At 42.5% G+C, this 24470-nt stretch overlaps 1 protein-coding gene across 8 annotated transcripts in view; it reads left to right on the top strand.

Annotated features, from left to right (window-relative positions):
- The window catches only part of LOC127045180 (Y+L amino acid transporter 2-like), a 34462-nt gene extending 23986 nt beyond the window's left edge, over positions 1-10476 (top strand). For 7 of the 8 annotated variants that reach the window (XM_050940989.1, XM_050940987.1, XM_050940985.1 and 4 more), the window contains 4 exons: positions 907-1003; positions 5236-5385; positions 8141-8324; positions 9594-10476. In XM_050940989.1, coding sequence (XP_050796946.1) covers positions 907-1003; positions 5236-5385; positions 8141-8324; positions 9594-9685 — 523 coding nt within the window. In that variant the 3' untranslated portion in view covers positions 9686-10476. The remainder of the gene's footprint in view (positions 1-906; positions 1004-5235; positions 5386-8140; positions 8325-9593) is intronic. The other variant, XM_050940990.1, reaches the window with a different exon arrangement.
- Positions 10477-24470: the final 13994 nt, after the last annotated feature.

The following is a 24470-nucleotide window of genomic DNA, read 5'->3' on the forward strand; positions in this document are numbered from 1 at the left end:
AAACCAAGATGCAGCTATAATACTGTAGATCTTATCTTCTGTGTCTGCAGTTATAAGTATTGAAGAACCAAATTCAGGAGACAGTCCAGCACATTCCAATGCTGTTTGTTTGAAACTTACATTCTCCCTCCCACTGCTATTCACAGTGCATTATTTAGTTAATTAGTTAGTTAGTTAAACACTGTGCTAGTGACTAGAGACAAACCAGGTCAAAGCCCCTTTGTGCTAGGGCTGTGCCAACATATAGTAAATGACTATCCCTGTCCCAAAGAGCTTACAGTCTAAAGGGACTGCATAGAGCTTGTCCAGCTATGCAAAGGTGCAGGTATGTCTCTCCCCTAAAAAGAAAGCATGCTCAGCAGAGAATTGGACTGGACTATATACTTTTTTGCTGTCAAATTGCCCCTCTCTAAGCATTGTGGTGGCTTTTGATAGTTCTGGTAGGACTTTTGACAGTATAGGAGCAAGTAGCATTCAGCATATTTCAGGCTACCGGAAGTTATTTCAATAATATTTAATGCAATGTGCAATGTTTCCACAATAAACGTATGCTTGCAGTGAAGTACTATTTTCAGTAGCACAGATTTTATTATAACAACTCTCAAACGAAGGACTACTTAAAATAAGGCAAGTGCAGTCTTCTGAGTACCTAGCAGTCTGATCTACATTTGTCACATTAAGTCCAATCATTCCTGAATGATGGAGATATTTTTGTGCCCTGGCATGTACATTAGCACTGTCTATTATCCAGTGAAAGACTAAGGTGGACAAAAGAATGGTACTTACAACAAAATAGCATTTTTCTCCATAAATGTTTACAACAACAAATATAATTGGTTCTGCCTTTGTGGAAAAGCAGGAGGACTCTGCTTGGCTAATTAGACTTTTTCTTTCCTTTTGTGTTAGGCTTTTTTATGTTGGAGCCAGAGAAGGACACCTTCCTGACAGTTTGAGTTTGATTCATATTAAGTGTTTCACACCAATCCCTGCTCTTTTCTTTAATGTAAGTAACAGTACTTTTCCACTTCTTTCCCCCCTATTTTAGGGATCTGCAAATGGTAAAGTATTATGAATCCCCTTCACACTCAATTTTTCCAGGCCTGTCTGCACTGGGGAGGTTTCCCCAAAAGGGCTAGTTGAACTAAATTGTTTTTTAAAACAGTTGGAGCCACACAGCCTGATCTCATTTACACTAAGACCACCCAGGTAAAGTGACTCCTCCGCCAGCGAAGACCGGGAGCGGAAGAAGCTTCGGGGCCCGGCCCCGCAAGAGTTTTCTGGGGTCCCCGAGCGAGTGAAGGACCCCGCTCCAGGGGCCCCAAAAAACTCTTGTGGGGGCCCCTGCGGAGCCCGGGGCCTGGGGCAAATTGCCCCTCTGCCCCCCCTCCCCCGGGCGGCCCTGTCACCTAGTAAAGGTAAATTTGCATTTGAAGGTTCTAGGGGATACTTTAAGGTAGTCCCTTAGTCAGATGTTTCCTCGAAAAGTGTGGACGCTAACCAGGGCTGGCTCTACTGTTTTTGCTGCCCCAAACAGGGTGCCGAATTGCCACTGCAGACAGCAGGGGCAGTCCGTGTGCCCTTAGGGCGGCACGCGCGTTTCCGCGGCGGCGGCAGCTCGGGGGCAGCTTCTGTCTTCCGGCTGAAGACAGACGCCACCGAATTGCCGCCGCGGGCAGCTGAACATAGAAGCTGCTGCCAACTTGGCGCCCCCGCGGAAACGCACGTTCTGCCCTAATGACACACGGACTGCCCCCGCCGTCCGCGGCGGCAATTCAGCACCCCTTGCAGATTGCTGCCCCAAGCACCTGCTAGGAATGCTGGTGCCTGGAGCCGGCCCTGTCACTAACACAGATTTCACTGGATAGAAGAAGAATGTTACTATGCCAGCATTAATTCGTCATTATGACATCATTGCAGGATGAGGAGAAGAAAAATAGGATTCAAGGGAGAGAACTTCTCTTTAAATATTAATAGATTTGAAAACAAATGAAAGGTAAATTACTTAATGTTTTAGTCAAATATATATATTGTCTGCAGAACTGCATCCTCTCCTGGTTCACCAGAACCTGGATTTGGTGACCTTTAGGGTACACTTAAAACCCAGACTATTCCTCAGAGAAGCATTCATCAAGGGGAGCAAGGAGCATGACAGAGAGATACTGTAGAAAGTTGTATAGGTCTGAGTACCCTATTTTAATATGCTCTTAAAATATATCCAGGGCCGGTAGCACCAACTGTTACTGAGGTTGCCTAATGGTCCCCATTATGAGGTTCTGGTTAGTGTTGCTTATAACTTCGCCAAAATGTAACCATTTGGGTTGAAATTTTACATGCCAGATATCTGCCTCAGGCATCAATATTTTGGAAAATTTCTGTCAAAACAGTCCAGCAATTTCTGGTGCCTTTTAAAAATTTTTGTTTTGAACAGCTCTAGTGCTCGCGTGCTTTGGAGCAATTAACTGAAATTTGACAGAGGAGTGGCCTTTGTGTCAGGGTTGTGCCTTTTGCTGACCATGTGAAAGTCTGCCCAAATTTGGCCAAGATATAAGCCTTTTCAGAGTCTCTATTAATACATGCTGAGGAGAGACAGCTTCTACTGTTAGTCAGACTGACCGTCCCCATAGAGCAATTGACCATGCTTCCACCAGCCCAGAGCAACAGGGATTAAGCAGAACTTTCCTTGTAGTGGCTGCTCCTGGCTGTTTTGGGCTGTGGCTGGGCTGGGCACTAGAACAGAGAGCAGGGAGTATCTTTCTTATGTTCGTAGGGTACACGTACACAGGGACAAAAGACTCACGGCATGGCTGTGGCTGTCTGGTCAGCTGACTTGGGCTTGTGGGACTCAGACTGTGGGGCTAAAAAACAAAATTGCTGTGTAGACATTCAGGGTCAGGCTGGAGCCTGAGCTCCAGGACACTCCACTCTTGCAGCCCGAGGCCAAGCATCTTTTATCCCAGTGTAGACATAGCCTCAAAGATACCCCACATCCCCAATCCACTCAAACTGCTGGCACCCAGGTAGAATGGAGGTGTAAGCTTCCAGACTCAAATGCAGAGAGGACAAGGGGTGGGCCTGTGAGCAGGGCAGGTGGGGGAAAGGAATAGATTGAATAAGGAGTCTGATGAGACTGGGACTGGAGAGTGGAGGAGGGGGAAGAGAAAATAGGATTAGGTAGGCCAGAAGACTTGGATTGTGAGCCAGTGGGGTGGAGAGGCTGGGAATGATTGGGAGCCAAGGAGAGACTGGGACGAGAAGTCTGAGGAGTGGAGACTGGGACTGGGTAGGCAAAGAGAAGGAGCCAGAGACAAGGAATGGAATAGGTACAGATTGGAGGGGCTGGGGAAACAGGAGTCAAGATTGGCGGTGCAGGAGAGGGCAGGCAGAAGGCTCTGTGACCACTAGAAAACACTCCCTTCCATCACCTAGAATGGAACCCAAGATTCCTGAGTCTCGCCATTCCTCTGCTGTCAGCATATCTGTAAAACCCACTGGCAAAGTGGATGTCTCATCCCCCTCTAGTGCTGGTCTACAGAGCAGATGGCAAACTACTATTGCTACCAGTTACTCTGCTAGTTTAAGTGGCAGAGGTCTGTGAAGTGGGTTCAAAGGTTCCAATGTGGCTGATGAACCATGTGGGTGTCAGTATAATGCCACATGATGGAATTTTTTTTCAGTTTGCTTCTTTAAAAAATGAGGAAATTAGACACAAAGTACATCAAAAGAACATTACTAAGGTTGCATAGTCAAGCATTCAAAAGCTAAGACAAGCCAGAAAAACTGCCTGTGCCCCTTTCTATGCATTATGATACAGTCTTTAATTGCATGATCACATACTATTTTTAACTACTGGACCCCTAACTCATTCAGTAGATCTGCTCTGGGGATAGATCAGGGCTGTGTTCTGAATGAGGTGGTTGTTTGTTGGGCCCTTGCCTAATTTAGAAGTTGGAAGGGGAGTCGTGAATGAGTCGGGATTTCAGGAAGAGAACGGATGGCCTCATGGTTAAGGCAGCTGAATGTCACCCTGGAGAACTGGATTCTATCCCTGCCTATGCCAGAGTTTTCACTGTGATGCTAGGCAAGTCCCTAAACCACATTTTCCACAGGTAGTCACTAATTATCTGTTCTTCTTGCTCTGTGTTCCTGACTTGAGAGCCTGGATCTGATTTGCAGGAGTGTTGAGCACTCACTGCTGCAACTGAAGTCAATGAGAGCTGTGCTTTATAGAGAGCACTATATAATGTTCAGAACTCTGACAACACAGGTTCTAGGTGTCTCTAGTTAGACACCATGTAGGTGGAAATTTTTGGACCTTATTCCTTCTATGCCTCAGTTTCCCATATGTAAAATGGGGATCAGGGCCAGCTCTAACTTTTTTGCCACCCCAAGCAAAAAAGAAGAGCGCCGCCCCACCGTACCCCCCCCGCCAGCACTGCACCACCGAAACCCCCGCCCCCCCCAAGCACCACGCTGCCCGAAGCCCCGCCCCCTCAGAGCGCCGTGCTGCACCAATGCCCTGCCCCCTAGAGTGCTGTGCCATGCCCCCATCCCTCCTCCGAGCACCATGCAAGTCCCTGCCCCCCAGCACCCTGCCCCAGAAGCCCCGCCCCCCTGAGCACCGCACCACCCAAGCGCTGCACCACCCAAAGCCCCGCCCAGCCCCCCCGAGAGCCCTGCCACCGAACCAAAAAAAAATCCCCTCCAGCACTGCCGCAATGAACCAAAAAAAGCAAAAAACCTAGTGCCGCCCTGCCCCAAGGTGCCGCCCCAAGCACGTGCTTGGTCGGCTGGTGCCTGGAGCCAGCACTGATGGGGTTATGACCCCCCTCAGTTCCCATGGGTGTTGTGATGATAAACTAATGTTTGTGAAGCAATCAGATACTATGCTAATGGGCACCGTAGACAAGCCCATGAGGAAATGAATGGTTTTGTCTTCAGAGCAGGATTTGACTGGTGTGAGGTAAAAACAGCATGGGGCCACACATTGCGCAGTGAGGAGAAAACAAAATATAGAACAGCTGCCCATTCCCTGAGCACTGTCCATCAGTGCACTTACAGATTTCTTAGTGGTTCTGAGAACACAGCTCACAGTGATTTGGGTTGGAACTTAGGAGCTCGGCACCACTAAAATCAGGCCTTTGATATATAGTGCTTAATATATAGTATGTTTTTGTTTCATAAGAAAACTATTCTGTTACTTAAAAAGGCTTCCCCCCCTCCCTTTTATGTCTGTAGGGTTTAATGACTTTGCTCTATCTCCTTGTGGAAGATGTCTTTCTCCTCATTAATTACTACAGCTTCAACTACTGGCTGTATGTTGGGCTGTCCGTTGCAGGATTAATATACCTGAGACGTACTCAGCCTGATAGGCCACGGCCTATTAAAGTAAGTACATTACAGAAGGAAATAAAACATAATATACAGTCAATACATCTGTTTGTATATACATTACAGTATTGGCAGGGCCGGCTCCAGCATTTTTGCTGCCCCAAGCGGTGGAAAATAAAATAAAATAGAACAAAAAAGCCGACTGACTACAAGTGGAATGATTGAGTTGCTGCTGAAGTGCCACCGAAGAAGAAAAGAGGGACCTGAAGGACCCATTGCTGAATTGCCGCTGCAGGCCAGGACATGCTGCTCCAGTAACGTACAGAGTGCTGCCCCTTTCTATTGGCCGCCCCAGGCACCTGCTTCCTTTGCTGGTGCCTGGAGCCAGCCCTGAGTATTGGTACTAAGAACGTGTCAGAACTTCCCTTATATGCTACTCTTTTAGCCACGAAAATCCTTTTAACATACATTGTCACAAGTTAAGGAGCCAAATGTATCCTAGCTCTCAGAAGGATATCTATTATGGCATTTTTGCTACATATAGTATAAAAATTGACATTTATTGATTTTGTGACTCATTTTTGCTTCTGTTCAACTTAAAACCCTCTTCGTTCTTAAAATGAAATTGTCTAGGCTCCTTAGTCCGCAGTGTGTCGCTGGATAGGCCCTTATTTTTGTTTAGTCATTTTTTCTCATAGTGGATCTTTACATTGCCATAGTTACAGGGTGCCTAGGGCTCTGGCACAGTTTGGTATTCAGGTGTGATTACACCTCTTATAGTTTGGGAAATTCTGAGCTGCCAGACAATAGTTCCACCTCTCCTTTGTTTGTAAGACTAGTACTTTACTTCCTCTTCCCTTCGTCCATATATATTTTGATATCCAAGACACACATGGTAGTGGGATAGTGAGGTGTATTAACGCTACTTGAGTCCTCCAAGAAATGGTACCCTATACACACTTCAAGAATAGAGGAGTGTTACCTAGTAACATTCATTTAGCCAAGTGAATTTAGTATACAAATTAATAACCCTTCACAAGCTTTTTCAAAGACCTTTTTTTTTGACTATGTCTTGTCACAGTCTCCTGCACCATCCTTACCAGCATCAGTTTTTGTTTGTGTGTTATTAGAGAGTGAAATGTTTTGATTCCTATCCAGCATCTACCACAAAAATAGAACTCCTGTGTACAATCAGCATTGAAATACATTCTCTAAAGCCAGTAAACGTTCTAATTCTCCAAAGCTAGTCAATTTTTTTTTAATTTCAAGTTTGACAAGATCTTTCATTCACATTTTGAATGTAAAAAGACAACAAAAAACCCACATCACAACCACCAACAAGGGAAATTTTGCTCAATCTTTTTCCTGTTTTTTGACCAGCCATTTCTACTTTCTGTTGGACATCAAACTGATGAAACACAAGCTGTTCAGGGGTCTGCTCAGCCCACAAATCTTGAAGTTATAAAAATCAACTATTGGATTCCACGCTTTACCATATGCAGCCCTGCTTGACAACAAATAGCCTTGATAAAACTTACCATCTTCACACTTCATTTACAAACTCTCCAGATAATAGGCAGAAGAGAGGAGAGAGGGTGAAATCCTGGCCTTATTAAAATCAGTGGGAATTTTGCCATAGACTTCAGTACACCCAAGATTGCACCCAGAGAGTTTATCTAAGCTGATTGTGGGTGCCAGTTTATGAATTTCTGTTACTCTTTGCCTGCTTAGCTGACCTCACATTTTTGCATGGAGTTTTGTGCACTCACAGTGGATTGTTTTCCTCAATTTATATTTTACTTACATAAAAATAATAATTATACAAAAACCTTTTCTCTGTTATAAGTTACAGCTAGCTCTTAAAATGTCATGACATTTTGAAAGGCCATTCTTGAGAACAGTGGTTAGGTATCAAAGTGTGGTTCTACTTTAAGAAATGAATCTGTAAAAAGGTTTATTATGGGCTTCCCTACTTGTTTTCCAATTATTTCCATATCAGATTTGCTGATTTTACAGGTAAAATGATGTGTTTCTAACTGCCACCTCTGCACACTCAGCTAGGCTCTTGAAAGTCAAGCTGGATTCATTCAATTTCTGACATACAAATGATAAAAATTCTGCACGAGAAGCTTAGCGAAAAAATTGCCTACATGGTAGTGCTCGGCTTCAGTGCTCTGCTCTTATTGCATTTGTGGATCTCCCATAAGTGTCAGTTGGAGCTGAGTTTGTGCAGTCCTGGAAACAGGATGGACAGATACAGACACACACATGTATTTACACCTAGGGGGCAGAGGGGAATCCCCCAGTTCTCCTCCAGACTCTTCAAGCCATTTATAATGTCCTTCCCCTCACTTTGTAGCATATGAAGGGTCCTCAAGTTATACCAGAAAAGAGACAAAAGAAAGGTCCTTTCAAGTGAAGGGAAAGGTGGCCTGTCTCTCAGACCATCTTTCTAGATTCAGCTCTTTGGACTTGGCCTATTAATAGCTCTATTGTCTTTTATTAGGATCCAACTCCAGCCTCTTATCTTGAGGCATCTTGCTTCACAGCTGGTCAATATGGCGTTAGTGATGGTGTTTCCCTCTTGGCTGATGTGTCTGTATTGTCAGCAGTCTCTGAGGTGAAGCAACCCACCTCTTCTTCACCACTCCTTTCTGTAGCAGCTTTCTCTTTTTTAGCTCCTCTCCCTCGTCCAGGAAGAGCAAGCCTTACAGGCAGGCCTCATTAGTGCTTCAGTTCATAAGGCCTCACATTTTTCAACAGTATGTTCTGTTGTTTCTTTTAATTCATGTTGATCTTTTTGTATCTGCAGCTCAGCCTCTTCTTTCCGGTAGTATACTGTTTATGTTCCATTTTCCTGGTCATGGTTCCTCTCTACAGCGATACAATCAATACCCTCATTGGAATTGGCATAGCCCTCTCTGGAATTCCTGCATATTATTTGGGAGTTTATTTACCATATGAAAAGAAACCTAAATGTCTTCAGTGGCTCTCTGGTAAGCAATGTAGTTTTACATCAGTATGTGATTATGTACATCTCTACATGCAGGCACCTGTAAATATAAATTGTGAGAACCTTGTCAGAAAACATAAAAAAAACCAACTCTCTTTTCTGGATTTTTTGTAAATTTTTTTCCCTCAGAAATTTTTAATGTATAATACAGTACGTGTGTAGGAAGATTTGCTGTGTGTGTTATATGTTTTAGAGGAAAAAATAACTTGAACTACGCAACTTTACAGAATTTTCCTGCATGTAGATTCAATAGAAATATTACAGTGACCAGATGTCCTGATTTTATAGGGACAGTCCTGATATTTGGGGCTTTTTTTTAATATGGGCTCCTATTACCTTCCCACCCCCATCCCGATTTTTCACACTTGCAGTCTGGTCATCCTACAGTACATTACTTATAAGTCATTATGGAGGAATAATTTACATTGGCTTGGTCAAAAGTCCTCCTAGTGTTGAAGACTGAAGAAGAACTCTGTGTAAGCTCAAAAGCTTGTGTGTCTCAACAACAGAAGCTGGTCCAACAAGATATTACCTCACCCAACTTGTTTCTCTAAAGACTAACTCACTCATTTTTGCTCTGGAGGACTGAAAGTACCACATCACTGTATTGTTTTGCTGACTGACCAATTAATGTAGTATCTGAGTTAGATGAGACCACCTATTTTGGTACTAGTTAAAATGTGAATTCTGCTATAATGATGGATATTTGAGATTGGTAAGGGGCTAACATTTGCATTGGGGAAAAAATTGGTGGTCCTGTACTCATGCTTATTTCTGGGTGCTCTCTTCCAGGAACAATTGAAAAAGTGGTTGTGTGTGTGTGTAGGATGGGACAGATGCCATAACTTGTATAAATAAACTGATGAAAGTTTCCTAAATTTAATAAATCATTAATTTAGTGGACTCAGGTTCAGAAGCTAGTAGCTGCAGAGGATTATCCATATCTCTGCTACTGACTCACAGACTAGTCTTGAAAGGCTCAATCCTGAGCAACTTGCTCAGTTTCATCCCAGCTCTTAACAAATTTCCATCAGTGAAGGGCTGATTAAAAATTAAGAATTTCAAAGTTGGGCTTTGATGTCTCTTTGAATGATTTACCCATTGGAAACATGAATTTAATCCTCCTCACAGAGATGTTGCAAAGCTCAACTAATGTTTGCAAAGTGCTTTGGGATCCTTGGATGCAAAGTTTATAAAAGACCAAAATTCTATTGTAACTTTGTCTCATCTATGTGTTTTTTTTATTTTGCAGCCACAACAACAAAATATGTTCAGATGTTGTTCTACTGTTGTCTGACAGACTTGGACACTGAAGTGGATCAGACAGAAGCTAAAGCCAAATAGGGTTGTCTGGGCATTTACATACTTGAAGCATTTTTACTGTCTGAAATTTTGTGTAGGGTTGGTTGCACGAAAGTACCAACAATTACACTGTGCATCAGTTTGATGTTAGTTATTTTTGTGCTTATTTTATTAGCCCCTTCACTGCCAAGGGTATTTACCAATCCCTGTTCTACAGGATTTTTTTCTAATTTTGTTTATTAATGCTGATTGATTAGCTCGTGATTGTGAAGTGCTTTGAAAATATAAAGCACTGTATGAAGAAGCTCTTCATGCAGGGCCGCCTGGAGGGAGGGGCAAGTGGGGCAATTTGCCCCAGGCCCTGGGCCCCGCAGAGGCCCCCACAAGAGTTTTTTGGGGCCCCTGGAGCAGGATCCTTCACTCGCTCCGGGCTCCCCAGAAAACTCTCGTGGGTCCCAGGCCCCCAGAGCTTCTTCCACTCTGCGTCTGGGTCTGGGTCTTCAGCAGCAATTCAGCCCCAAAGACCTGCAGCGGGGGGGGTCCTTCCGCCCTGGGACCGGCTGCCGAAGTGCCGGGTCTTCGGCAGCAATTCAGCAGCGGGGGGCCCCCGCCGAAGACCCCAGGCCCCCTGAACCTTTGGGCAGCCCTGTCTTCATGTTACATAAGTGTTAGTTTTTGCAAGCCTTTTGGAATAAATCTAGCCAGTGCAAAGCAAAATCTTCAGAAATGAAAAGACAAATGAAAGAATACAATGCAAATCAGACACTTATTAGATTTACATTTCTAAAGATATGGCAGGAGAAGAAAGTCACAATATAAATTTAAGAATTGTATTGCAATTAGAAAATTTATTTCTCAGCAAAAAAAGTTTAAGTAGGCAGGCAAACATTTTCAAGGTATAAATGCATCGCTCGAACAAAAAAATCTAATCCGTGTTCCCCTAAGTAGATCCCAGCAGACACATTTAATTTGGTTACAAGAAAAATAAAAGCTCTGTGCTAAACCTTATGTGAGGACATACAACAATTGTCATCTTTTTGCAGTAGAGGCATTTCAGATGACAAATTAGTTCACATAGTTGTTGTCACAGGTATGCTAGATCTCTTGCAGATCAGCTTGCCGTGGAATAGGATAAAAAGGCTGTAAGTTCTACTTCCATATATGTACATTCAGGGGTAAGCACATCACCTTTCTATAGTGGTCCTGTGTTCGCCTATAAACATAAAAAATTGTGGCCTCATAAACCACAGTAGATATCCTGGCTGACTTTTATTTAGGAAGGAACTAAGCATCTATCTCCTGAAAACGTAGAAGAGAAAACAAACATCCAGAAAGAACTATCTGGGACTTAGGCCCCAGAGGCAATTCCTCTAGCCTTTCTTGATATACATGATACTTTTTCATCCTGTAGGATGTGTTACACTTACTTTCCATAATGCTATTGGAATATATATATATATAATATTCTGTCTGTAGCATCATCAGTGCTCCTTTCAGTAGCTCCAATTAATCCAAGACATCTGACCCTAAACTGATCTCTAGCTTTTAGCTTGGGGCTGGGGGAAGGGGTACTACATTATCCTTCATTATCACCTACTTGGAGAGAGCTGTGGGAAGGGGGGGAATAGGATTGTAATGGGGCAGGGTTACTCACAGCAGGTGTCACCGCTTTGTGGCTGCCCTGGGGGGGGATCAGCTCTCACCCCATCTGGCATCCTCTTCTGTCATCATTTACATACCCTGCCATCTCTCTCTCCCTGCAATTCAGGATGCTCTCTCTTCCTGACTTGGCGCTCCAGCCTTGTCACTATAGTCCTTTCACCCTTCCAGGGATGAAAGACCCACTGGATGATAGTTCTATGCAGTCTTCTGCTTCAGTGCCTGGGCTGGGCCACTTACCCAGTGGCTAGGGTGACCAGATAGCAAGTGTGAAAAATCAGGATGGGGGTGGGGAGTAGTAGGCACTTATATAAGAAAAGCCAAGACCTTGGCTGCTGATTGTAGGGCTGGAAACCAGAATAGTGGGAGGGCCCAGGTTCCCCTACCAGTCACTAGTACAGTGATCACATGTCCTGGTTTTATAGGGACAGTCCCTATATTTGGGGCTTTTTCATATATAGGTGCCTATTACCCCCCAACCCCTTGTCCCAATTTTTCACACTTGCTATCTCATCACAGTCCCAAACACTGCGACTGTTTCCCTGGGCTGCTCCTACTTCTGATGTCTTGGTATCTTTGTTTATCTACCCACAGTACTTCCTTCAGCACTCTGTCTTTTGTGGATAGTTTGCCTAGTTTCATATTGGAATTACTACTGCATGTTTCTACCCTCCTAGTATTACTCCTTTTTCCCAGATAATTGGTTCCAAGATAGCACTCAAAGTGATTTCAGAGAGATATATGAATATTATCTTACATAATAGATCATGACTTTCTTCAGTGAATTGTCTTCTAATCTGGAGGAAAACTTCACTTTGGTTTTCATCATTACTCATCCCTTAGAAAGTTTCTGCTAGAATTTCTGTTTTCTCATTATCAGAACTTCTAACTATGTTGTCACTCTCCATAACACCTGGGATGTGGCTACTGTCTGAATTCCATTCATTGCAATTTGCCTGTATACTTCTGATGTCTTGGTATCTTTGTTTATCTACCCATAGTACTTCCTTCAGCACTCTTTCTTTTACATATACATACACATACACATATATACATACACACATACATATATATATCTGTACTATTGCCTTATTTCTTTTATACTTCATTAGATCTTCACTATTTCATTGTATTTTTGTTGGGTTTTTTTAATAGGCTTTGTTCCTTCCTTTAAATGCCATTTTGCATTCCTCATTCCACCTGGAAATGAGTTTTTATTTTGGGATACTTTAATATCCTAGATATGGCAGTAGCTATTAATTCCTTTATATTACCGTTGAAATTGTCTACGTCATCACTCACAAATTCAGTCCATTTACATGTAAACAGCTCCCAGTTAGCTTTTTAAAAATCCAGGAGGTTATTTTCCATTACCTTCAACATTATCTTGCTCTTGAACAGTAATAAGTAAGGCCCTATATGAATTGCAGGATGATCTTCAAATAATTGTGCTGCGTTGCAGACAAGACAAGGGAAAAGTAATAATGGACTTTATTAATAGCGGTAATTTGGAAAAGCCAAAGTAGACCTATTTGTGTAAGAAACATTTGCTGGAACAATATAAAACACTCAAATATTATGTTATGCTGGCTAATTTTTTTTTAATATATAACCAGACATTTTTGCTGCAACTATTCACTAAAACAGAAAAAGTGAGTGGTACAATATAAAATTCAGAAGACTAAAAGTCTTAACACAACTGCTGTAGAAATCGAGTCCAGTCACTTTAGCCTTTTACGTCTTACAGGCATTGAATATTAGTGCAGTACTAACTGCATACTCAAAATATATGCAAAACTGTGGACTGTGCAAAGTAAGCCAATTTAAATCAGAATTGCAGTGGAAGCCTAATACTGTGGGATCCACAATTTCGCAATATCACTAACGAGGTAGAGCCGTAGTAATAAGTATACCTCTACCCCGATATAATGCGACCGGATATAACATGAATTTGGATATAATGCGGTAAAGCAGCACTCGGGGTGAGGGGGAGCAGGGATGCTCACTCCGGTGGATCAAAGCAAGTTCGATATAACACGGTTTCACCTATAACACGGTACGATTTTTTGGCACCTGAGGACAGCATTATATCAGGGTGGAGGTGTATAGGGAAATGATAAATTCCCATTCCTTCTTCCTTATATATTTCCCAGTTGCATTTATTTGCAATAGCTGCTATATATATTATAATTCTCAGCTCTAAGCAGGAAAAACTACCATCTGCTGCATTTAATTTAGTTGGGGTGCCATTGTTTAAAACCACTAGATTGTTTTCAATCAGTGAACTTTTCTAAACATGCACCATTTTGATCAGCTGTCTTACTTCCCCATAATTTATTATGACTAATTAGGTCATCACATGTGATATATGGTAGTTTAGCATTCTTCACTATTTCTTGTCACTCTGGACTTTCAAGTTTCCCACATGGGTTATAGCTATCATAAATCCTTGAAGAAGAATTACTCTTCTGCATTGGGATCTCACCAGCATTATATTCTAGGCTTACTTCTTCATTCATTTCTTCATTCTCTACTGCTATCTAGTTTAAATTTTTTTTAATGAAATTATAAATGTCTCCTCCTCTTCCTAGTTTTCAGTTTTGCCTAGAGGCAATACACCCTAGAATTTTAAAAGTAAGCTTTTCAACCAACCGTATGTCCTGGATATATATGACATTTTCAGACTGTTTTCTTTTCATTCTTGACTATGTGCTATCAGACTGTATGCATTCCAAGGAAAGACTAAGATCCTCACACTAGTCATATTTCAGCATTAATTCATGCAATTTTGAATGAAATGTGGTCCATTGCCAAGTTACTGATATAAAGGTAGTTTCCCACTGCCCTTGTTATAATTCTCTTTGTTTCTGATTTTTCCAAGTTTGTGGTGTAAAATTTATCATTATCATACATGAAACAAGCCTCTTTTTTCATTACTAGTATATCATTGGCTATTCCTTCCACAATGTTTATTATATTATTTATAGAATGAGACTGTCTGAAGTTCCCCTTTTCCTGTGCTGATTGTCTCTTCCTTCTCCACCTGATGTTTTGCGAGTCTCCTTATAGTCTACACATAAGATATGTTAACAATTTTTGTCTTTTTGTATCTCTTTAGCTTGCCTAGCCACAGTACACCCTCTATGTGCCTGACTGTGATTGCCACCACACTCACTACACCTGAGGGGAGAGGGAGCTATATGACTTGGTTCTGAATATGTGGGACCCTAGTATTACTTTCTCAGGTAGAGTCTGTCCCTTAAATGTAATCAGTAGAGCTGTTAATGGCTTGTTTTCTCCTCCTCATTTACTAATGAGTGTCTTACTTACTAACACTTTATCTTCTTCTATGCTATTGGTTATCTCACCATTGGGCATCTCCAATGGCACTGCACATATTACCCTCTTGATTTCAGTCAAATACTTGGGTAGCTGGCAACTTATTTTAACTTTCCCTAGCATTTCAGTTTTTAGCCATTTTATCAGCTTGTTTTTACAGTGAATTAAAAGACCACCATTGTACAGTCTTCTAACTCATACAATAACCCCTATGGTGGGGGATTTTTTCTATCCAGTGAGCTATTTTCATAGGGTTAACATCGCCTACTCTTATTTCTTTGGCTAGGGATCTTACAATTATAACATTTTGGTTTATTTCCTTCCTTGGCTTTGCTTTTTGCTGAAATCATCATCATCATCATCATCATCTGCTTCTGCTCTTTTTCCTTCTACTTTGTATCCATTCTTCCTCTCTAACAGGCTCTTCTTCAGTTTCCAGAGTGATTTCACTGGGGACCAGAAAATCTTCCAGCCATCCCAGGCCCCCTCTGCTGCCAACTTCTGGGCTTTATCATAGCACTGTCTGTTCCTTCTCAGCTGGGCTCTATTCCTAATCAGAGGTGGTTTATCCAGCATAATTCCCCTCAGGTGTGGCCTATCAAGTTAATTGGCCCCCTTCTCAGCTTCATTAACCCTTTCAAGGCTGGTGTGCAGTGAACGCCCCATTACAGGGGGTAAAGGAAGTGACTGGTGGCTTATTCCACTCAACCTCTGCCCTCCCCCACTATGCCGAGGCCACAGGTAGATTCTGATTAGTGTAACTCCTTGGCAGCCTTTGCTGACAGGGCTCCTCTGAGCCTAGGGCAGAGGCAAATGCTGCACTGCCCACCTGAAACTCAGGGGGCTCCCGGCCCTCATCTGTGACTGAGTCTCCTATCCCCTCTGATTCGCTGTGGGCAGAGAGGTGACACAATAAAAATACACTACATTTAGGTAAATAAGAACATGTTAGAAGTGGGTACTGATCTGCCTAGCAGATGCAGCATTAAAGTCTGCACATTACTAAATTCATTTATATATAATAGAAATAAACACCTTTTTTGATCATTTGGTCCAGCCAGCCCAGAGTGCCCCAACATCTCCAGATATGTAGGCGGTGACACAAAGTCTAGAATGTGTGTCCTCAAAGGCCTGCTCTGCTATCACACATCAGGATGGTGTTCATGCCTCTAACTTCATCTATAACAGGTCATCTGTAACATACAGAGAGCCCAAGTCCAGACATTTTGAGCTGGCCCCTTGACTTAGCCACAACCAATAGGTACAACTGTAATTATGACAGGCCCTGCCTATACAGAGTGCTATGTCATGTTTGATGTTAAGCTGTATGTCCTGCGGAACACATTACACCAGTGATTTGTAGTCCGAGGTGGTTACCTAGCAGATTCCTATAAAGTGTTTCCCTATGGGAATACAAACACAAGGAAGCACTACATGGTTTGAGACTTGGATACCTGAGACACCACCTCAGCAATGGAGATGGCAAAGTCATCTTGGCAGGATGATTCCTGCAAAGGATCCTTAACTACAAAACTTGCTTCCCTTCCATTGTCTGGTAAGAGCCTGAATTTGTTAAACTTCTGGACGTTCTGCAAAGAAGCTTATCTTTTCTTTCAGGATATTTGGCAGGAGCTGGGTTGAGGGATATAAGCGATCAGATATGAAGTTATGAGGACAGGCAACATTTCTGAGATCTATGGACGGTTGACTCTATTTTGTTAATATGTACTTTGTGGATATTATTCCTTGAAATTTGTATATTTTACTTATTGTAAAGAACCTAGAACTAAGCATAACTGTCTAAATAAATCATATTTGATCTTTGGAAAGTGCAAGAAAGTTATGTGTATGTTTAATCTATATGCACAACAGATAAACTGCACCCCCTTCCACTCCAAGTACAAGGTGCTCTTTTTTGACCCTTCCTTCTCTAACATGAATACATTGCAACATGTGTATTTATTTTTTTTTTAAAAATATAAACACAAAACATTCCACTGCACACATGTTTCCCCCAGGAGAGAACAAACAACACATGAAATATTAGTCATTTTGCTTATGTACTACTAGGTGCTTGGATACTGTGGCAATGAGCACAGTACAAGAACCTATCTAGAACAGAATAGGGTCAGAGCATTGCAAGCCAAATTTGCGTTTTTAAACTACCCTGACACGTCTGTTTTTTACAACTTGACAAAATGAGAATTTATGGGATAGAAGATTGTTACCTGCTTCAGATTAAAGTCCTTTCTCAATTCAGTAATGAGCATTCCACTTTCTGAATACTTCCTTAGGATACATAAAATCATATTTCCCTATAGCACTTAGGCTCCCGAACACATTCAATTTTTCAGAAAAAGTCCCAGGGTGGAAGACAACAAGCACCATTTCCTTTTTCACACAAAAATGTGAAGTAGGATACTTGACACCCAGTCCCATATGCCACATCAGTGGCTGAACAGTGAGAGAGATTGACACATGTATAGCATTGCTCAAAGGTGTAGTAAATGGCAATTCTAGGAATGCACAACTTAACTTCAGCTCTCATTGTCCTCTAGCATTTCAAGAGATACACTGTCGTCAGTGATAAGTTTTCAGTTTTCACAACTTCATGTAATGCAAGTCTGCCCCTTTCAGGCATGGCTGGGCCTAACCCATTCCTTTTTCAAGGCCCTTTAAGGCCAAGGATTTGGGGATTTGCAGCTTCTGGAAATGTCAGGCAAGGCTGCAATACATGATGGGAGATGAAATAGCATATAACGCAGTCTTTCATCATTCCGGAAGATGCTCTGGAGGTAGCAGCTACTTCTTAGGGGAAGATCTTCAGAAAGCTTAGATCTGTTGTGATGGCTCTCTGTTAAGTGAACCTGGAAAGCATTGAGCCCGGGGTGCTATGAGAAGGTCTGTCAAGAGGCAGGATGGAAGGAAAAGGTTTGGGGCAGTACAATACTATGGGCTGGAGGCCCAGTGTGGTAGTGGTTCTTGTTTAGCATCCCTGACTGGAGCTTCTGAAGATGAAGGGAGGAAGCATCCCTTTCAGTCCATACAGCAACAGAGAAGAGAAGTGGGCAGACCCTGGTGGGGAAAGGGCTATTTAATTTTCTGCCCAGGATGACAGCAGAAACTGTCTTGTATGAACAGGGCTAGCGGGTGAACCTGGCTTCACCGTTCTTCTCAATCTGCACATCCTGTCAGGTTGTATATGTCAGGCCTCAGTCTCTCCTTTGTGTTGCCTCTTTACTGCTTCAGGATTCTGTCATGACAGAGTGGAGCAGGAGAGGGGGACCCAGGCCCCCCTCCTCCATCAAGTTCCAACCAGGGCCTTAAAGGGGAGTTGCAGTGTGTGGACAGCACAATGTTCCACCCCAAGTTACACTCTCTCATGGGTCATTTCCTACCAGGATCTGGCTCCTCCCTTTGGAACATGGTCACAGTCTTATTAGAATCTCTTATGTCTTCCAGGGCACAATGTCCCAGAGACTCTTGTGGGTTCTCAGCTCCAAAGTGGGGCTAGGTGTGTGTGGAAAATATGAATATCTGCTCCTGAGGTGGCTTTACCTCAGTTGTAGTTGCTCTGCCCACAGTTCCAGGCATCAGTCTCACTCTTTGGTGCAGCCTGTAACTCCTTCCCCCTTCTGACTGGGCTACCATTGCCCTTTCAAACTGTCCCTCCCTGTGGAGCATGCCCTGTAGCTGTTATGGGGCCCCCCTGGCCCAGTACTGTTCCACGCCTTGCTCTGGTTTAGTTTTAGGTCTGAAAACCACATCACACATCCTCCCCTTGAGCTCCAGAGTCACCAAGTGGACTTGTGTTAACAGACCCCACCCCTAGTCATTTTAATGATCTCTGCCAGCTCAGTGTAGGTTCAGTGTTGTGGTTTCTCCTGGACTGTAGCCATGGTAGGGATGTTTGGTCAGTCACCAGCCAAACCAAGTGACCCCATAGGTAGTAGCATAGGGCATCTACAGCCCACTTTACTGCTTGGGCCTCCTTCCTGGTCACCAGATAGGCTGATTCCTGCGGGAACAACTGCCTGCTAAGATAAAGGACAGGATATTCCTCTTCCTGCACTTCTTGTGACAGTGCGGTTCCAAGGCCAGGATCAGATGCAAAATACAAGGCCTCAAAATCAGGGTGAAACAAAACAGGTTCCTGAATCAGTCACCTAGAAGGCTTTAATACCTAGCAAGTTTTGGCATGGGCTTCATTTCAGTGGACCCTCATTGGTGAGGCATCTTTCACCAGAGCTGTTAAAGAGGCAGCAATTGTGGCAAAGTCAGGGATGAAATGTCTGTAATATCCTGCAAGCCCTAAGTGGAGTTGCACTGCAGAACTAGAAGAGCAAGTTCACTTACGTTACCTGCCTAGTTTCCCCCCCCCCCCCCCGACTCCCCAAAAAACACTCCAAAGGGATCCTTAACCACCTAATAATAGTGTATTTGTACACTGTAGTGTACAGAGGCTACAGTCAAGGTTGAGGCACCATTATGCTAGGCCCTTTTCAAACAGAGCTGCTAGGGAACTCTTGGAAGAAAGCAGAGCAACCATGGATCACACTGTCTTCAGGCCTAAAAGCAATACTCTACATGTTCCCTTTAGCTAACTCTTATTAACTGCCACCCAAATGATAACACTACAAGACCATCTTAAAAAACAAGGGGAAGGAGGTAAGGGCCATGCACAGTGCCTCACCCTTGTAACTGTATGCATTTTTTAATCACTTGTAACTTTATAAACAAGGGATCTCAAGGACCCATGTGCATAGCCTAGACCCAAGTTCCACTGGAGCAGGGCCGGCTCAAGCAAAAAAAATAAAAAAAGCCCCACAGTAACAACCCCTCCCCAGCGCCGCCCCGCCGAACCAAAAAACAAAGACAACACTCCCAGTGCCACCCTGCCGAACCAAAAACAACCCCCACCCCAAGTGCCACCCCGCTGAACCAAAAACAACAACAAACCCCAAGCGCAGCCAACAAAAAATACCCCCGAGCACCACCCCTCCGAAACAAAAACAAACAAACAAACAAACAAACATAACCAAAAAAAACCAAGCACGGCCCCGCCACCTCGAGATTGGCCGCCCCTTGCAAGGTTCCACCCCAAGCACATGCTTGGTCGGCTGGTGCCTGGAGCCGGCCCTGCACTGGAGGCAATGAGATCACTTCTCATGAAAACAGAAATTACTCCCAAAAGCATTAGAAGGATCTTGAACAAATTTCAGACATGACTTGGTGTAATGGTAACACACCCCTTGTGCAATTTTCTCAAAACTCCCTGCTTATATGTGAGTGACTCAGCTTTTTTCCAAATTCTTTTTTTTTTTAAATCTGTTTCATTTGAGGAAGAAGTTGTTCCCATTACTTTTATTAGACATGTCAACTAGTTCTTTTCATTTTGTTGGACTCAAGACATTTAATTGTCAAAGACTGTGAAGTATTCTGTTCAACAGGTCATTGCAAGGAACTTGGAATGCTTTGAGAAAGCCAGCATCCAGCAGCTGGATTCCTCTTCCATATTTCCAGAGCATCTTAAAGTCTGGTATGCAAGTTGCTAACAATGCTACTGAGTTTATTGAACTATGTACCCTCATAAGTAACACTTTATTGGCTCTTCAGATTACTTTTAGTAAGGTAGCTGCTCTATGAGATGCAGTCTTCAGATCATCAGCTGGTGTAAATGTATATAGCTCCATTTAGTCAATAAAACTACTGAGATTTACGGCAGCTGAGAATCTGGTCATGCTCTTCTTTATGTATTTGTCCTGGTTAAGTATTTGTCCTCTTTTTAGCCTCTGTTCACTTTCTTTATTCCTGCCTTCTTACTTTCTAGGGCACAATGATAGAACAAGAGCTACAAGCTTACTTATAGGTTTCAGAGTAGCAGCAGTGTTAGTCTGTATCTGCAAAAAGAACAGGAGTACTTGTGGCAACTTAGAGACTAACAAATTTGAGCGTACTGTGTTTTCCACTGCATGCATCCGATGAAGTGAGCTGTAGCCCATGAAAGCTTATGCTCAAATAAATTTGTTAAGCTTATTTACTGCACTCTCACAGTACATGTTCTTTTTTTAAAAAGAGTCAGTGAACTTCTAATCTGTACCAGGCTGTGACTTGACTGTGCCCTGGATTATAACTTGCCAGCAATGACAAATTCTGCTGTTTTCTGAAATGAGACACCATTCAAAGAAGCAGACTGAGTTTATTTAGTGGAGATTTTTTTCAAAGTGGTCTTCAAGGCTCCCTTTTCTTCTTTCTACTCTCCTCAAGCCCACACCTTGTAATATGCCTGCTCCAGTGAAGATGGACTGAATACATCACCCTGTGAAGCCCATCAGCCCATATCTTAACTGTTGATAAGAGGGAATTACTTGAATTGTGGTCTTTTGTCTTGTTGTCTTTTGCTCTTTACATAATAGTAACACTATCAGGAAACCACAGGGGCACAGCTGGATCCAAAATAACACTGTTTATTGACTGTATACAAACATGAAAACTCTAGCTCAGGGGTTGGCAATCTTTCAGAAGTGGTGTGCCGAGTCTTCATTTATGCACTCTAATTTAAGGTTTTGCGTGCCGGTAATACATTTTAACGTTTTTAGAAGGTCTCTTTCTATAAGTCTAATAATATATAACTAAACTATTGTTGTACGTAAAGTAAATAAGGTTTTTAAAATGTTTAAGAAGCTTTGTTTAAAATTAAATTAAAATGTAGAGCCCCCCAGACCAATGGCCAGGATTTGGGCAATGCGAGTGCCACTGAAAACCAGCTCGTGTGCCACCTTCGGTACCTGTGCCATAGGTTGCCTACCCCTGGTCTAGCTGTACATACTGCTGATTTGACTAGGTTCTAGCAGCTTCTCAAATATCTAGCACAGTGAGTGCTCAAGAGGACTCAAATTATTTCAAGGGATACCCCTACATCACAAGAACAATACAAAGTATGCCACTTTTTCACTAATAGGGTTTGATCATACCATCTCTGCTTCGTACACAGCCTTGGCTGACCTGAGAGCGCAACACCTAAGCTGAGATGTCTGAATAGCAGTATGTTGCACTGATTACCAGGCTAGAGCAAGGAAAGCAAAACATTATATTTGGGCCAGCAGGAAATGCTTTGACCAGAACTACACACATTAGGTCACATTTGATTTAACAGAAAAAGAATATAATGCCCCTGGTTTTGGTACTGGGACCCATGGGCAGCTAAATGGAGAGACACTACCAAGGAGGTTCCAACAAAAACCTTTATTGCATCTTACCTGGAGAGTCCTCTGTATGCACACTGATTGGATCCAGCCAGTTGTACTTTCTGATGTGGGTCACTAATTGTACTCTTAAAGACAAACTGCTACAGGGAAAATGTCATTGTTTTCTTGTCCATTCTCTGTCTCTCCTGCCCCCTTTACCCCCACCACAAGTCTGTCTGTATCCACCTGGTGTCTAGTCTTAAACTTTACTTCAAGGCATGGGTCATTCTTTTGTTTTGCTTGTTTTAGAGTAGAAGGATGGTTCAGTGGCTAGGTACTAACCTAGCTGAGACTTGCAAGTCCTAGATTCAGTACCCTGAATGGTGCGGTGTGCAGTTACTGGTGAGAATATGTCTTTGGGCGAGGACTGACCTGCCACCCAAGGCCCGCACCATAGTAACTCTAGCTCAGGAACCAATCCATGCAACAAACCTCGATGTCAACTCTGCCCACATATCTACACCAGCAACACTATCACAGGACCTAACCAGATCAGCCACACCATCACCAGTTCATTCACCTGCACGTCCACCAATGTAATATACGCCATCATATGCCAGCAATGCCCCTCTGCTATGTACATCAGCCAAACTGGACAGTCTCTATGGAAAAGGATAAATCGACACAAATCAGATATTAGGAAAGGCAATATACAAAAACCTGTAGGAGAACACTTCAACCTCCCTGGCAACCCAATAGCAGATCTTAAGGTGGCCATACTGCAGCAAAAAAACTTCAGAACCAGACTTCAAAGAGAAACTGCTGAGCTTCAGTTCATCTGCAAATTTGACACCATCAGCTCAGGATTAAACAAAGACTGTGAATGGCTTGCCAACTACAAAACCAGTTTCTTCTCCCTTGGTTTTCACACCTCAACTGCTAGAACAGGGCCTCATCCTCCCTGATTGAACTAACCTCGTTATCTCTAGCTTGCTTCTTGCTTGCATATATATACCTGCCCCTGGAAATTTCCACTACATGCATCTGATGAAGTGGGTATTCACCCATGAAAGCTCATGCTCCAAAATGTCTGTTAGTCTATAAGGTGCCACAGGATGCTTTTGTGTCTTTAAGCCAGTTAATCAAGAGTACATTGCAGTGTATGTAGATTTTGCGCAGAATAAGTACACAGCATCTCAATATTTGTAAGGTATGAAAATTACTTACTAGAAAAAGGGCACCAGCACTTAAGGATCAGTTCTAGAGGCAAAGGTCCCCAAATCCCAATGGTATTTGGATCTGAATGTCTGCTTCAGCCCATTTCTACTCATGGATTAAAAACAAATGCCTCCTTCCCCCAAAACACATGAGAGAGAGAGAGAGGGCTACTGTTATTTTTTCAGCCACTGGAAAAACTAAATAATTAACTGTTAAAATACTAGGCTCTTCAAACTTATGTTCAGATTATTTATTTATTGACACATTTATTACGTATATACTATATAGAAACCTTATAAAGAAGGATAACTACTGTAAATGGTGCAATATGTAAAATGAAAGCAGTTCATATGATAATACCCTGAATCACAGTGTAATCAATCTACCACAAGAGGGAGCCAAGCACTCTTTCATTTTGCACTGAAGGAATATGTACCAACTAAATCACCAACACACTGTATTGTACATTTCTTTTCATCCTTTAGCATTCCTTAATGGGGAGATCTGCAGGCAGATACAGCCACATTTGCCATAGTGAAGGCTGGCTTGTGCTGTTGGTCTTAATGTTTATGAGGCATTGGGTGAAGTGTAGTAAACTGTCCAAAGTTGTCTATATCATACGAGTGGGTGGGTGGCACCAGCACAATTCCTGGAGGGCAGATATTGCAGGCACTAAGTGGCATTTGAGAGAGGGTAGGGATCAAAAGACTATTGGAGATGGAACTACCTCCTAGAAGTGATTCCTTCATCGGAGGGCTCAGGCAGGTTGGAGGAGAGATGCAATGAAGTCTGTGCTACCATTGCCTATGATGTTTCCACTGGACGAAAAGCTGGAATTTTAAGGTAATATAAGGTATCGTTTTATTAGCGAGCCTGTCCAACTCCTGCTGTAATTTAGAGAAATCCTCAGGCTGCTCTCACTTATATTCAGCTGCAAAGATATTCTGCAAAACCAAAGCATTAAATCATCATGGGTTTGGCCTCAGAAAAATATAAGATTTTTAGAATACAATAAATGTTTGAGATCATTTTGTCTGTCTTTTAGTTTCTACGTCTTTAGGTCACACTTGGGTCACATTTTCAAGCTTTCCTCTGCAAAAGAAAAGGTATAGAAACTTTTTTTTTAAAATGAAAACTGAAATTCTCATATAGTCCCAAGATTTCAAAACTGGGCTTCAGACACCATAAGAGCAGCCAAAAAATGTCAACACATCTGCTTCTGGCCTCAGTATGCAAATCATGCTAGTGTAAAAGGCTGAAAACATGATAAAATAAAGTTGCCAACTTTTTGTAACCTCAAAAAAACCTAAATTCAAGTTTTGATGGTTAGTTCTTCTTTTATTTAATTTCTTCTTTCCTTCCACTTCCTTATTCAGGGTAGGTGACTTCTATAGCCTTTTTCCAAAGCTCATGATCATATCTGG

The sequence above is a fragment of the Gopherus flavomarginatus genome, chromosome 2 (genome assembly GCF_025201925.1).
Source record: "Gopherus flavomarginatus isolate rGopFla2 chromosome 2, rGopFla2.mat.asm, whole genome shotgun sequence".
In the NCBI taxonomy this organism is placed as follows: Eukaryota; Metazoa; Chordata; order Testudines; family Testudinidae; genus Gopherus; species Gopherus flavomarginatus.